General features: G+C 46.2%; 1 protein-coding gene across 1 annotated transcript in view; it reads right to left on the bottom strand.

Moving 5' to 3' along the window:
- The window catches only part of RAB12 (RAB12, member RAS oncogene family), a 53837-nt gene that overhangs the window by 13724 nt on the left and 23811 nt on the right, over positions 1-16302 (bottom strand). Inside the window, exons 3-5 of the mRNA XM_075316396.1 lie at positions 7287-7425; positions 6053-6142; positions 2911-3015 (exon numbers count right to left, since the gene is read on the bottom strand). Coding sequence (XP_075172511.1) covers positions 2911-3015; positions 6053-6142; positions 7287-7425 — 334 coding nt within the window. The remainder of the gene's footprint in view (positions 1-2910; positions 3016-6052; positions 6143-7286; positions 7426-16302) is intronic.

Below are 16302 nucleotides of genomic sequence, written 5' to 3'. Positions count from 1 at the left end.
CATTTTTATCTTTATGTTTAAAGCCTGAAATGTGAGAAAAGGTTGAAAAATTCAAGGGGGCCGAATACTTTCGCAAGGCACTGTATATTACAATTTTGTAACATGAGAAACTGTAAAAAAACAAAAACAAACAAAAACAAACAAAAACAAACAAGAAACCAAAAAACAATCGAAATGGCTTAAAAGGGTACCTGTCACCAGGTTTTTCCTTATAAGCTATGGTCACCACCAGTGAGTCCTTACATACAGCAATCTAAAACACTGTATATAAGTGCCCGGGCCGCTCTGTAGAACGTAACATAAACACCTTTATTATACTCACCTAGAGGGCGGTCTTTGACCTGTGCTCACGCCAGCACATTACAGTACTTTGCTTTGCCCTCAGCAGGGCAGATCAAAGTGTGCATGCGCATGAGCGCAATGCTGGCCTCTCTATCAGTCTGGGCAGGACGACAGTGATCGAAAAAGATGGAGGAGGCGCCGAACTGAGAGCATCGACACCCATCAGACCAGACTGCCCAGTAGGTGAGTATTATAAAGGCAATCTTAACATTCTACAGAGCGGTCTGGGCTCTTTTATAGAGTACTAGAAGGTGGCCCGATTCTACGCATCGGGTATTCTAGAATTTACGTATTGTGTAGTTAATGTATGATTTTTGTATATATATATATATATATATATATATATATATATATATATATATATATATATGTTGTTGTCTGTAGTTACCAAGTGTTTGTGTAGGGCACTGTACATGTTCTGGGCGTTGTCTGGGTGTGGCGGGGGGTGAGAGCGGTGTTGTTTGTGTGTTGCGTTGTTTGTGGAGCGCTGTGTCTCTGTAGCGTTGTGTGTGTGTGTGTTGCGCGGTTTGTGTGGGTGTGGTGTGTTTTGGGGGGAGGTATGTTTTGTGCAATGTGTGTGTGTTGCGTGGTATGTGCATATATTTATGTATGCCGCGGTGTTTGTGTGTTGGGTGTTGTGTGTGTGCAGCGTTGTCTGTGTGTGTCTGTGTAGAGCGGTGTTTGTGGTTCCCAGTGTGTGTGTGTGTGTGTGTGTGTGTGTGTGTGTGTTGGGGGGAGGTGTGCACCTCCCATCGTGCTCCATCTCCCATGCTGCGCACCCCTCATCGTGCTCCATCCGCCATGCTGCGCACTCCCAAACGTGCTCCATCCGCCATGCTGCGTACTCCCAAACGTGGTCCATCCGCCATGCTGCGCACTCCCAAACGTGGTCCATCCGCCATGCTGCGCACTCCCAAACGTGCTCCATCCGCCATGCTGCGCCAGCATCAGCCTCTCTCCTCCCAGCATCAGCCTCTCTCCTCCCAGCATCAGCCTCTCTCCTCCCAGCATCAGCCTCTCTCCTCCCAGCATCAGCCTCTCTCCTCCCAGCATCAGCCTCTCTGTCCCCAGCATCAGCCTCTCTCCTCCCAGCCTCCCTCCTCCCAGCCTCTCCCAGCATCAGCCTACACCCTCTCAGCCTCCCCAGCATCAGCCTACCCCAGCATCAGCCTACCCCAGCATCAGCCTACCCCAGCATCAGCCTACCCCAGCATCAGCCTACCCCAGCATCAGCCTACCCCAGCATCAGCCTACCCCAGCATCAGCCTACCCCAGCATCAGCCTCCCCCCTCCCAGCCTCCCCCAGCATCAGCCTCCCCCAGCATCAGCCTCCCCCAGCATCAGCCTCCCCCAGCATCAGCCTCTCTCCTCCCAGCCTTCCCCAGGATCAGCCTCTCTCCTCCCAGCCTGCCGTGCTCCTCTGCCGACACTCACAGATCTGATCGCATACACACACACACACACACACAGCAGAACACACTCACACACATCCGATCGCATACACTCACACACACACTGACGATATCGCACATACGCGCTCACACTCACAACATCCGGAGATACCACATGCTTCTGGCCATGTAATCCTCCGGCAGGTCCTGGAAGGTCACTCCACAGTATCGCCGCCGAGAAGCAAGCGATATCCCAGGATGTTGTGAGTGTGTGGATGCGATGTGATGTGTGTGTGAGAGTGAGTGTGATCTGATGTGTATGTGTGTGTGTTATGTGTGTGCGTGTGTGTGTGTATGTTCCGCCGCTGCAGGACCTTGATGCGCTGGTAACTATGCTACCATGGTTAACAGCGTATCCCGTCCCCCGCTCGCACGGGAGCCCACACCAGCTTACGGCGGCAACCCCAGCAATGCGAGGGTATGTATCGGCTGGGTTGGCGGCGTACGCTGATGTGGGCTCCCGGGGGTACAGTACTCACCTGGGAGTCGTGGCTCCGTGTCGGTTCGGGGAATGCGTGCGGGGGGCGGGGCCAGAGCGAGCGTGCATTGCGTGAGGGGGGCGGGGCGTGGCCGAGTTGCCAATGCGTGCAGGGTGCCGGGGCGAGAGGCCAATCCGTGTGGGGGGCGGAGCCTGGGCGAGCGGCCGGCCAATCCGTGTGCGGGCGGAGCCTGGGCGAGCGGCCAATCCGTGCGGGGGGGGGGGGGCGGGGCCATGGCGAGCCCAGCGGCCAATCAGCTTTGTGTCACCGTAAGGACACAATTTTGGAGCAAGACAGACAGACAGACAGACAGACAGACAGACAGACAGACAGACAGACAGACAGACAGACAGACAGACAGACAGACAGACAGACAGACAGACAGACAGACAGACAGAATAAGGCAATTATATATATAGATTCTGGAATGCTGTATATAAGGGCTCACTGGTGGTGGCCGCAGCTTATAGCGGAAAAACATGGTGACAGCTTCCCTTTAAGTCAGAGGACAAAGTAATTATGGATAACATCACTACACATCATTCTGGAACTTAGTTTCAGTAGATTTCAAACAATATAAAACAATCCTTTTTGAAGACCTTTCATATAATTGAATAAGGCATGGAGAACACATTTACCTTTTTTAGTATGTCATCAACCAGCTTCAGGAAGATTTCATCTACATTGAAGTTGTCCTTGGCACTTGCTTCACAGAACCGCATCCCAGTTATCTGTTGTGCAAACTTAATCACAGAAATATAGGCAATTAACAGACATGGAACAATATCCAGATGCAGGACGTGACTGAACCACTGTATTATGCAGGTTCCTACATGTATGCGTGTAGGCTTTTCTCACATCTACATTGTGGCTTCAGTTTATAGAAAACACACAATGCTGGATCCATCTGTCTCATGACGAACCCCAATGACCTATAATAGGGGCCCTCAAGTTCTGCTAAGGTGTCCGTCTGGTGAATGCAGTGCTATTTTTGCTATGAAAAACAAGAGGAATCTGAGGATATGTTATAGAATTCACACCGAAATGCAGCAATATAGTGCAGCAATGTAAAGTGTGTGAACTCATCAAAGTATACACACATATAAAAAATATATATTTTTTTATATATACACACATAGATAGATATCTATAATAGATAGATAGATATCTATCTATATATATACACACACATATATATATATATATACATATATATATATATATATATACATATATATATATACATATATATATATATATATATATATATATGTATATGTATGTGAGTAATATATATATATATATATATATATATATATATATATATATATATATATCTATATATATATAATTGCCTTATTCTGTCTGTCTGTCTGTCATGCTCCAAAATTGTGTCACGGTGACAGTGTCACCGTGACATGTCCTTACGGTGACACAAAGCTGATTGGCCGCTGGGTTCGCCATGGCCCCGCCCCCCCACACGGATTGGCCTCTCGCCCCGGCTGCGCCCCCACACGGATTGGCCAGCCGCTCGCCCAGGCTCTGCCGCCCCCCACAGATTGGCCTCTCGCCCCGGCACCCTGCAGGCATTGGCAACTCGCCCACGCCACGCCCCGCCCCCCTCACGCAATAGACGTTAGCTCTCGCCCCCCCCCCCCCGCATTGCCCGAACTGACACGGTCACGGAGCCACGAATCCCAGGTGAGTACTGTACTCCCCCCCCCTTTCCCCCCTCACCAACGGGAGCCCACATCAGCGTACGCCGCCGTATGCTGGTTTTGGCTCCCGTGCGAGCGGGGGACGTGTTGCGCTGGTAACCATGCTTGCATAGTTACCAGTAAATCAAGGTCCTGCAGCGGCGCGACTTCCACACGCACAAACATAACAGCACACACACACGCATACACACACACATCAGATCGCACTCACTCTCACAAACACCTCACACACACCTCACACACACATCGCATCCACACACTCACAGCATCTGGAGATATCGCTTGCTTCTTCTCGGCCTCGATACTGTGCTGTTGTGATCTTCCAGGACCTGACGGAGGATCACATGGCCAGAGGCATGTGGTATGTCCGGATGTTGTGAGTATCAGCGCGTATGTGCGATATCGTCAGTGTCTGTGAGTGGATGCGATCGGGTGTGTGTGAGTGGATGCGATCGGGTGTGTGTGAGTGGATGCGATCGGGTGTGTGTGAGTGGATGCGATCGGGTGTGTGTGAGTGGATGCGATCGGGTGTGTGTGAGTGGATGCGAGGGGCTGAGGCTGGGGACAGAGAGGGGCTGAGGCTGGGGACAGAGAGGGGCTGAGGCTGGGGACAGAGAGGGGCTGAGGCTGGGGACAGAGAGGGGCTGAGGCTGGGGACAGAGAGGGGCTGAGGCTGGGGACAGAGAGGGGCTGAGGCTGGGGACAGAGAGGGGCTGAGGCTGGGGACAGAGAGGGGCTGGGGACAGAGAGGGGCTGAGGCTGGGGACAGAGAGGGGCTGAGGCTGGGGACAGAGAGGGGCTGAGGCTGGGGACAGAGAGGCTGATGCTGCGGGTAGAGAGGCTGATGCTGGTGCAGCATGGGGGATGGAGCACAATGGGGGGTGCGCAGCATGGCGGATGGAGCACGTTTGGGAGTGCGCAGCATGGCGGATGGAGCACGTTTGGGAGTGCGCAGCATGGCGGATGGAGCACGTTTGGGAGTGCGCAGCATGGCGGATGGAGCACGTTTGAGAGTGCGCAGCATGGCGGATGGAGCACGTTTGGGAGTGCGCAGCATGGCGGATGGAGCACGTTTGAGAGTGCGCAGCATGGCGGATGGAGCACGTTTGGGAGTGCGCAGCATGGCGGATGGAGCACGTTTGGGAGTGCGCAGCATGGCGGATGGAGCACGTTTGGGAGTGCGCAGCATGGCGGATGGAGCACGTTTGGGAGTGCGCAGCATGGCGGATGGAGCACGTTTGGGAGTGCGAAGCATGGCGGATGGAGCACGTTTGGGAGTGCGCAGCATGGCGGATGGTGCACGTTTGGGAGTGCGCAGCATGGCGGATGGTGCACGTTTGGGAGTGCGCAGCATGGCGGATGGTGCATGTTTGGGAGTGCGCAGCATGGCGGATGGTGCACGTTTGGGAGTGCGCAGCATGGCGGATGGAGCACGATGGGAAGTGCGCAGCATGGGAGATGGAGCACGATGGGGAGTGCGCTGCATGGGGGATGGAGCACAATGGAAAGTGCACACCTCCCCCCCAACACACATGCGCGCACTGCACTGCACAACACACCACACACACACACACACACACACTGGGAACCACAAACAACTGCCCTACACAGACACCTACACACACAGACAACGCTGCACACACACAACACCCAACACACAAACACCGCGGCACACACAAATATACGCACATACCGCACAACACACACATTGCACAAAACATACCTCCCCCCAAAACACACCACACACACACAAACCGCGCAACACACAACGCTACAGACACACAGCGCTCCACAAACAACGCAACACACATACAACACCGCTCTCACCCCCGTCACACCCAGACAACACCCAGAACATGTACAGCGCCTACACAAACACTTGGTAACTACACACAACATATATATATATATATATATATAACAAAAATCATACATGAACTACACAATACGTAAATTCTAGAATACCCGATGCGTAGAATCGGGCCACCTTCTAGTATATATATATCTGTTGCAGAGCTAACACTAATTCCATAAATTTCAATGCAATGGGTAAAGTCCATACCTTTTCTCCCTGCTGCCGAGTGATTTCTCTGTCAGTTTCACAGTCCAGTTTATTTCCAACTAGAAGGAGCTCTGCATCCTCGGACGCATACTATATTAAACACAAATTGGAAATCACTCATGTTTTACTATAGCTTGGTTAGCACAATAAAACTGTTAGGCCTTGTGCGCACTAGATGGAATTTCCCGCGGATTTGCTGCAGAAAATGTTCAGAACATCTCTGCAGTGAATCACCAGCAAATCCTATGGGGAAAAAAAATGCTGTGTGCACTGGGCGGATTTTGACAGCTGCATGTTTTGCTGCAGGATTCCCGCAGCAAAAACAATTGCTATCACTTCCTTTCCACAGGTAGCTGCGGGACTGGCTACCAGAGGAATCTCCAGTAATGCCAGGGCTGGATTCAGTTACCTGCACTGAACTCCGGAGCTGTCACCTGAGCTCCGGAGTGCAGCCTAGACTAAACTGCGAGGATCGAGTGATTGTTTCCCTGGCGATTGCAGTTTAGTTTAGGATCTCCGGAGCTCAGGTGACAGCTGTAGAGAGGCTGGGCTGCACTCCGGATCTGTCACCTGAGCTCCGGAGATCAGCCCGGCCTGCACTAAACGGTAATCGCAGGGGAATCAATCACTCGGCGCTCGCAGTTTAGTCTAGGCTGCACTCCGGAGCTCAGGTGGGAGCTCCGGAGTTCAGTGCAGGTGACCGCGGCCAGGACTGGTATTACTGGAGATTCCTCCAGTAGCCAGTCCGACGCTGGCTGCGGCATTTCTGCACCAAATCCGCCGCAAAAAGCAACAAACCGTATGCGGATTTGGATGCGGATTTCGGTGCAGCATTTTCCCGCAGGTGTGGAAATCTTTCTGAGCCTCCGGAATTTTCGAAAATTCCTTTTTCTAGTGCGCACAGGGCCTTATTCAGACACTTTCTTATACATTGGAAAGTTATAGTTTCATGTGTGATGCAGGGACAAACAGATCAATTAAAAATGTCCCCTTTATTATAGTACGGATTCCAAAAAGGAGTACTGCATCAACTCACACCGCAGAAGGTGTAATCTACACTTGACCCTGAGGAGCAGACCTCCTTCTTTGTAAGACTCCCAGGTACAGGCATGGTGGGTCCAATTTGAAATGCTGGCCTGTACAGGAACTTACATTATATAGAGACTACTCATAATGGTCAATTCAGTCTTCTCATAAAAGGACTGGCTGTCACACTTGTATCCATTATGCCCACCTTATCAATCATTTTCATCCATTTTGGTAAATCCTCAAACGTTTCTTTCTTGGTGAGATCATAGACTAATATGATACCCTTGGCACTTCTGTAATAAGCTGAAGTAATACTGTTGAAGCGCTCCTGGCCAGCTGTGTCCCTATAAAGAAAAAAAAAATGAGGAGAGGATAGCAGAAAACAGAAAAAGATGCAATATACATCCCACATTTAGAGAAGTGATTAGCATTCAGCTTCACACCTACTCACACTGCGAAGAACAAAGCCCGATCTGTAAGGGCATGAAAGGAGCGCAAGCATCCCGCCGCTGACTTCAGAAAATCCAGAATCACTCTTTATTAATGTCAAAATTAGAGCCTTGTAAGACCCTAATGGGGAGTTAGCGTGTTCTAGTAGTTGCTAATATTTGTATTTTTGTCACATTGCTCTGAGGACAAACATGTAAATGGTGATGGTAATAAACATTTAGGTCATTGAAGGGAATCTGTCAGAAATTTTATGCTATGTAATCTCAGGACAGGAAGAGATAGGGGCTGATTCACTGATTTCAGGGATGTGTCACTTATTAGACTGTGTGCTATTGTTTCTTTACAGCGAGTGATACAAGTGAGCTTCCTCGCGTATCCAGTGTTTGAGGAGGTCAAAAGTGCGTATTTTACATGAATTTTAAAATCTACCCCATCCATCTCATCAGTGGCTTATCGCTAGACAATCTGTACATTTTAAAAGGAAGCTTCATCAAAAGATAACTTAAACCAGGTTTTTATGTTAAATTTTAAAAAAATATTTTTTTCTTTTGTAAATAAGATAAAAACAAATACTGAAGTATTGACGTGTGTAATGAGCCTGTGCAAAGGTCAATGTGAAAGAAGGGAAAGCCTTGTTGGCTCTTTATCACCTGTGTATATAGGTGCTGCCTGTCATTGCAATTTTGTATTTATTCTTCTTGGTTGGTCATATCATGGGTGCAACCTGTGCAGCCACATAGGGGTCCAAAATATATGAAGTCCCTGAGGTGCGAAAACTAATACCAGTATCGCAGAAGGGACAAAGATTTTTAGGCCCTGACCTACCAAATCCAAGGCAGACACCGGTCTGAAACTCAAACCCGTGTTTACTTCCAACATGACACTAAAGAAACTGGATAGCTGGAGGTCAGCTGCTCAGGTGTAGGTGTCAGGTGGCAGCAAATAAGCCATGATTCCTGTTTCCCCCAAAGAAACATCTAAGAAACACAAACAGTCTATACTTACCACCTACAGCGATGCTGGTTCCAGCGATGTTGGCACAGGTGTTCCTGGAAAGTGATGTGACAATGTTGTGTCATGTGCCTGCCGCAGCCTTTACCACCTCATCAGAACAAACGTCCGGAATACTGATGAGCTGCAGCCAAGCGGTGGCCGCTCATAGCTGGAGCTGGTACGTAATAAAACAAGTCACGTCTCTCTCCGGGAACAGTGGCACAGACAAAGCCAGAATGGCGCTGACGTGGGAGGTGAGCACACAATGTTTATATTGTGGTACCTAAGTATGCTTTGGTTGGTCAGTAGTGCACAACACTTTATAAGTTTGTCTCAGCATCCTGGCTGAATTACCGAGTCATCCATAGACGCCCGCCCATTCTCTTTTGCTTGACTGCTCCACGGCCTGGTAACGTCTTTGAAATCCTGTGCACTCTTAAGATCATTTGATGAGCTTTTGACTTTGGAATTTTTAATGTGCAAAAAACAATGTCTTAGAGTTTCACCAAACCAAATGGGATTTATAGTTCACAGGTTGTTTTTTTACAGGTTTTTTTCTTTTCTACGCAGCGTAAACTAATCTGCGGTCCGAGAAGTCTGAGTTTTAAGTGGGAAAATTCACAGCAGTAAAAAAAAAAAATGTATAAAAAAAATCATGTGATCCACGCATGACAGTAGTTTTGTACATGCCAAAAAAATAAATATATAAGACAACCCGAAGAGTCAAAAACACAAAAAGAACATAACCTAAAATAGCCAATTGATGTAGAAATACTGCAGAAAATCTGCAATATCAAAAACTCACCAAGCCTAAAGCAACCTTTACACGCTGCAACGTAGCTAGTGATGTTGTGAGCGATAGCACCCGCTCACGTCGGTGGCGCGTCACGGGGTGATCGCTGCCGTAGTGAACAATATAGCTACGGCGTCGTCACACGCAATTACGGAATGACAAACATCCTACGTTCCAAATGAGGAACGATTTTTTAAAAAATGAACGCCGTGTAAACGACGAACAATTTGACACCTTTTTGCGATCGTTACTGATCGCTAAAGGTGTCACACACAATGACATCGCTAACGAGGCCGGATGTGCGTCACCAACACCGTGACCCCAACGGTATCTTGTTAGCGATATCGTTGTGTGTAAATGGGCCTTTAGAGTCAGGGCTCGGAAAATCTGTGTCGGACACATCTCAGCCTCACCACCGAGTACCACTCCTGCTACCGGTTAGGAATATGGAGCGATCAATCAAAAGAGAATGGCTGTCAGGAGGCTGTACTACCCTGATGACTTGGCGTTATGGTTTTACACACAAGGAGGTAAACCGAGGAATGGCACAGTTTAGCTACAAACACCACTGTTACCAATAAATTGTCTGCAGGAGCATGGGGTCAGATTGATTAGTAGCTGATTTATCGACGTGAGGCTCCCTTTCAGCTAGAGTAGATTATAGTACATTTGATGGCCATACACTCCCATTAAGAACACCCAAATTAAAAAAAGAAAAAAACAAAACAAATTAGAATAAAATCAAAATCATCCTTACCCCCTAATCTGCCAAGGTCAATTTCTGTTTTTATCTAGCCTTTTTAATTTTACTATACACATAGGTGTATGAGGGTTTGTTTTTTTTGTGGGGCGAGTTGTAGTATTCAACCATTTATTTTACTACAGAGTACTGGAAAATGTTAAAAAAAAAACAAAAAAAAAAAAAGTGCAGTGAAATTGTGAAAAAAAAAACAAAAAAAAACTGAAAAGGTTTAGTCTTATGGCTTACATTGTGTAATAAAAGTGATATGACATGGCAATTTGATTCTCCTCATGAAGATAACAGCAATGCCAAATTTGTCCAGTTTTTTTTTTTTTATTTCAGTTGTCAAAAAAAAAATTGTAGAAATTGGAGGGGGGGGATTGTCACAATTTTACGACACCCGTAACATTTTCATTTTTCTGCCCGTCAGAGCTGTGTGGGCTTATTTTTTACAGAGTGCAAACTTTTGTTATTGAAACCATTTTGGGACAGATATGGCATTTTGATAATTTCTTAATGCCCGCTTTACACGCTGCAATGTATTTTCCAATGTGTCGGCGGGGTCACATCGTAAGTGACGCACATCCGGCATCGTAAGGTACATTGTAGTGTGTAACAGCTACGTGCGATTGAACAGTAAAACGTTCATCGCACGCACGTCGTTCATTCCTCATGAATTGAACGTCAGATTGTTCATCGTACCCGGGGTAGCACACATTGCAGTGTGTGACACCCCGGGAACGATGAACAGATCTTAGCTGCGTCTCCCAGCCAGCAATGCGGAAGGAAGGAGGTGGGCGGGATGTTTACGTTCCGCTCATCTCCGCCCCTCCGCTTCTATTGGCCGGCTGCCGCGTGACGTCGCTGTGACGCAGAACGTCCCTCCCACTCCAGTACGTGGACGTTCGCCGCCCACAGCGAGGTCGTAAGGAAGGGTAAGTATGTGTGACGGAGGGGGGGGGTTACTCGTATGTGCGGCACATTCAACAAATTGACAGTGCCGCACATACGATGGGGGCGGTTATTATCGCATACGATATCGTATGCAAAATCGGAACATGTAAAGCAGGCTTTACAGCGTTTATTGCGGTACTATGGCATCTTGGCGTTTGGATTTTCCAAGACCATCGGTTGCAGCGAGCAGTCTCATGACCACACACATACATTTTGCATACATGCGGTCATTCACTGACTATTCTCAACTGACCACTATTTCATAAAAGCTGCACACTTTTCTCACAACATATGGATTTATGGGGAAAACATCCTAGTTGGACTCTTTTTTTCAACCTATGTAACTACACACATGTGCAATTAAAAACATACAATCAATTCAAATGACGAATAGTCTGGTAGCTTGGCTTAATGAAGAGAACACAAGACACCAAACGCACACAGACAATTTCACAATATATGAAGGCAGATGGGTGACAAAAAGCTGTAAAAATTAATGTGTTACCTCGCGAGGAGTCCGCAGACAAGAGCTGCTACATAACCAGCTATGTGGCAACAACAGGAACGCACAGATGAACGACCAAGACAAGGGTACATACACATTCAAGCATTAGTGGATCGCTGTGGAAAGCATCAATGTAGTCAGATGAAAGCAAAATAAGAAAATGTTGAGGTTAATGAGATGGTGAACAAATGAGAAAAAGACAATATATAAAGCACATACGTAGACTAAGGTGTATACATTAGTCACATGGCTAAACAGAAACACACACGGAGATGAAAGTTTTATGAAAAGTGATTAAAAGAGGACCAACCACCAGGACTTTCATATATAAACTAAAGCCAGTGCAATACTGGCGCTATCAGGCCGATTCTATACATACCTTTACTTGTGAGATCGGATGTATATTTTCAGAAATATAGGCAAGCAACGTTTGTGAAACGCACTGTTATTTAAAGGGAACCTGTCACCAGATCTGGGGCCTATAAGCTGCAGCCACCACCAGTGAGCTCTTATATACAGCATTCTAACATGCTGTATATAAGAGCCCAGGCCACTGTGCAGAACATAAAAAAAACACTTTATACTACTCACCTAGAAGGTCACTCCGGTGCAGACTGGTCAGATGGGTGTCTATGTTCTCCGGGACCGGCGCCTCCTCTTTCGGCCATCTTGGTCCTCCTTTTCTTCTGAAGCCGACGAGCATGACGCGTCGTACATCATGCACACAGGCCACGATTGAGGTCCTGCACAGGCCGTTGGTGCCGGCGAGTGTGTATAACGTAGTACGCATCATTCATGCCAGCTTCAGAATAATGAAAACAAAGATATCTTTGTTTTCCTTATTCTGAAGCCGCGGTGCATGATTTTTTTTTAATTGAGCAGCGACCCGCCGGTCCCGTTTTTTTTTGCGAGTCCGAGCAGCTCTAGCTATAAAACACATTTTTTTGGTTTACAAAATAAAGATTTTTTTACATCACCGAATTTTGAAGACTATAATTTTTTTAGTTTTCTGCCGACAGAGTAATTTGAGGGCTTATATTCTGCTGGATGAGTTGGAGTTTTTATTAGTACCATTTTGGGTTACAATTTTTTAGGATCGCTCTCCATTTCGCTTTTTGTGATGCAGAATCAAAACGAAAGAGCAAGTTTTTATTTCTCCACTGACAGCTGTATGGCGGCTTGTTTTTTACAGGACAAGATGACGTTTCCAGCTTTACCATTTTTATTTACATATGACTTTTTGATCGACTTTTATTCCACTTTTTTTGGTGATATGATGAAAATACATAGGGTTTTTTTTGCCATTTCTTTAAAGTGTTCCCTGAAAGAGTTAAATAGTGAGGCAGTTTTATAGATCGGGTTGTTCCAAACACTGCTATATTAAAAGTGTACTTTTCTTGTCTATCTTTTTACATACATATACGCATTGATTGATTCTTGTTTTGTTTTTTTAAATTTTACATTTTTTAATTAGTCCTTATATGGGACATTAACTTTGTGTATTGCAATGAATTATACTTGTCAGTTTTACACTGACAAACCTCTCAGACCATGGTGATGGTATGGTCTAAGTCGGTTTGCCAAAGCTGGGTGACCTGGAGGTAATCATGACGACATCGGGTTGCCATGGCAACAATCAGGCTCACCCATGGGAGAGGGATCGCTCTCCCCTCTCCGAGCCTCTAAATGCTGCAATCACTATAAAGGGGTTTAAACAGCGAGAGGCGGTACAGGGATCGCTGCTGGTTTTGAGAGCCACGGGCTCAGTAGTCAAATGAGCCAAAGACACGGGGGTGATTGAGCATGCACTATAAAATAAGATGTACTGGTATGTCCAAGGCTGTGAAGGGGTTAAAGGGGTTCTTGGAGAAAGATGAAAATATAAATAAGATACTTTTAAATATTAGACCACATGCAGAAGTCGAGAATTTGGTGAATTTTTTACCTCAGTATTTGTAAGCCAAAACCAAGAGTGGAACAGAGGAAAAGTATAATAAAAACACGGGCATCACTTCTGTATTTTTTTATTGATTTATTTTTTCACACTACTGGTTTTAGCTTACAAATACAGAGGTAAAAAACCCTCACTAAATACTCAATGTGTGCATGTCGGCTTATGCATTCCCCTAAATCTCGATTCAGAAAAAAGTATGCCTAAGGCCTCCTTCAAACGTCCGTTTCTCCGGTACGTGTTTGGTCCGTTTCCTAACATGCCGGAGACACGGGCACACGTAGACCCATTAAAATCAATGGGTCTGCACACACGTGCGTATTTTGCTATGGACCGTGTGTACATGTGGAGCATACGTGTGCCCGTGCGCTCCACATGTAGACATGTCAATTTTTCTCCGGCATCATGGGTGTCACATGGCCCGCACACGGACCTCACGGATGTGATCCGTGTAACACATACTGGAGAAAACACAAGTGTTGATAAAAAAATAATAATTTCTATACTCACCTGTCCCCAGTGCTGCAGTCTCTGCCGCTGCTGTCACTTGCTTCCGACTCCCACACGTTATGCTCATCACATATTCCCTCCACTACGGGCCGGAAGCAGCAGCAGCAGGGAGTCGGCAGGACCGGAGATCAGCACCACGGACCGTAACACCAGGGACAGCTGAGCAGAAAGTTCCCGATCTCCGTGTGTTATCACCGATAACACACGGAGAACACACGTTGTGCCATAAAAACGGCACACGGAGGGATATATACACCTTTGACACGTCCGTGAAAAACGTGCGTGATTTTCACGGACGTGTGAAGGGGGCCTTAAACAGTACAATCAGAATTTAAAGATGGCAATTTCAATCCAGCAGTGTTCAGCCGTTCTAGGATGGGCTGCGTGGAGAGCAAGACAGGCATACTCCATGTAGTGCACTAAAACTGTCAGGCTGACAGATGGATATTAATTCTCTGGCCGCTAAAGAAAGGCCTTTATCTTCTCCTTTAGTCCACTCAGGCTTAGTGTCCTGTCAGGTTGACTGAACAGATGAATGAAACTTCATTTCTGTAGGATGGGTGCACACTGATGTATGGCATGGATGAGTGCACTATATAACGCATACCTTTTGCTAAATAAAGAAATGTAGATTTTAAAAAAAAAATATTTTCATGTTTATTATTCAATTTATAAGAACTCTCGGAGAACCACTTTAAGCACTTTTTTTTTTAAAAAACATTTTGCCTATGTTTCAGTGATTATAGCTTGTGTGGCTTAATTTCTATTCTGATTTTGGCTTGATCAAATGTTCTGTACTCTGTACGCACATGGGAAATTAATGTATTACACCATAGGATCAGACAGCCATATAATGTGTGTTGAGCTCATTAAACAGATGAATTAGAGGAAGAAGGAAGCACTGACCACGGCTTGTTGTACTTCATCCCATGCAATACACATACATGCCTTGACAAGTAAGCTGCAGGTGTTTACTGTAGTATGGTTGAGTTGAAAGAGAGCAATAGCACCCTCTAATGCAGGGGTCTCAAACTCAGCTGGGTGTATGGGCCGCATATAGAAAAAAAAAAATGAGGGGGGCCGCATTATTTGCAGGACAAAGTGAACATTTTTAATGAATCCATGTTTTTTTTTCTATACATCTTGGATCACTTTTGTAAACATTTTTCGCTTGTTTATTATAACAAACGTGTACTTTTTCTGTTAAGTTTATATACAGAAAAGCATTTTTAATGTAAATAAAAAAAGTCATGCTTTAGGATTTTTTTTTTTTTTTTACATTTTATCACCTTCTTGTAATTGTTTTACAATTAGCAGCATCATATAGTAATCTTAGCCAAAATCTTGTAGTAATGTGCCCATCCGTGTGCCCTGTAGTAAGGTGCTCATCCTTGTGGTATTGTGCCCAGTAGTATAGTGCCCATCCTTGTGCCCTGTAGTATTGTGCCCAGTAATATTGTTCCAATCCTTGTAGTATTGTGCTCATCCTTGTAATATTGTGCTCATCCTTGTAGTATTGTGCCCAGTAATATTGTTCCAATCCTTGTAGTATTGTGCTCATCCTTGTAGTATTGTGCTCATCCTTGTAGTATTGTGCTCATCCTTGTAGTATTGTGCTCATCCTTGTAGTATTGTGCTCATCCTTGTAGTATTGTGCTCATCCTTGTAGTATTGTGCTCATCCTTGTAGTATTGTGCTCATCCTTGTAGTATTGTGCTCATCCTTGTAGTATTGTGCTCATCCTTGTAGTATTGTGCTCTGTAGTATTCTGCCAATTCCCGTAGTATTGTGGCCATCCCTGTAGTATTGTGGCCATCCCTGTAGTATTGTGGCCATCCCTGTAGTATTGTGGCCATCCCTGTAGTATTGTGGCCATCCCTGTAGTATTGTGGCCATCCCTGTAGTATTGTGGCCATCCCTGTAGTATTGTGGCCATCCCTGTAGTATTGTGGCCATCCCTGTAGTATTGTGGCCATCCCTGTAGTATTGTGGCCATCCCTGTAGTATTGTGGCCATCCCTGTAGTATTGTGGCCATCCCTGTAGTATTCAGCCCATCCCTGTAGTATTCAGCCCATCCCTGTAGTATTCAGCCCATCCCTGTAGTATTCAGCCCATCCCTGTAGTATTCAGCCCATCCCTGTAGTATTCAGCCCATCCCTGTAGTATTCAGCCCATCCCTGTAGTATTCAGCCCATCCCTGTAGTATTCAGCCCATCCCTGTAGTATTCAGCCCATCCCTGTAGTATTCAGCCCATCCCTGTAGTATTCAGCCCACCCCTGTAGTATTCAGCCCACCCCTGTAGTATTCAGCCCACCCCTGTA

This window comes from Anomaloglossus baeobatrachus, chromosome 6, assembly GCF_048569485.1.
Source record: "Anomaloglossus baeobatrachus isolate aAnoBae1 chromosome 6, aAnoBae1.hap1, whole genome shotgun sequence".
In the NCBI taxonomy this organism is placed as follows: Eukaryota; Metazoa; Chordata; class Amphibia; order Anura; family Aromobatidae; genus Anomaloglossus; species Anomaloglossus baeobatrachus.
This window is presented reverse-complemented; position numbering and strand designations above follow the sequence as displayed.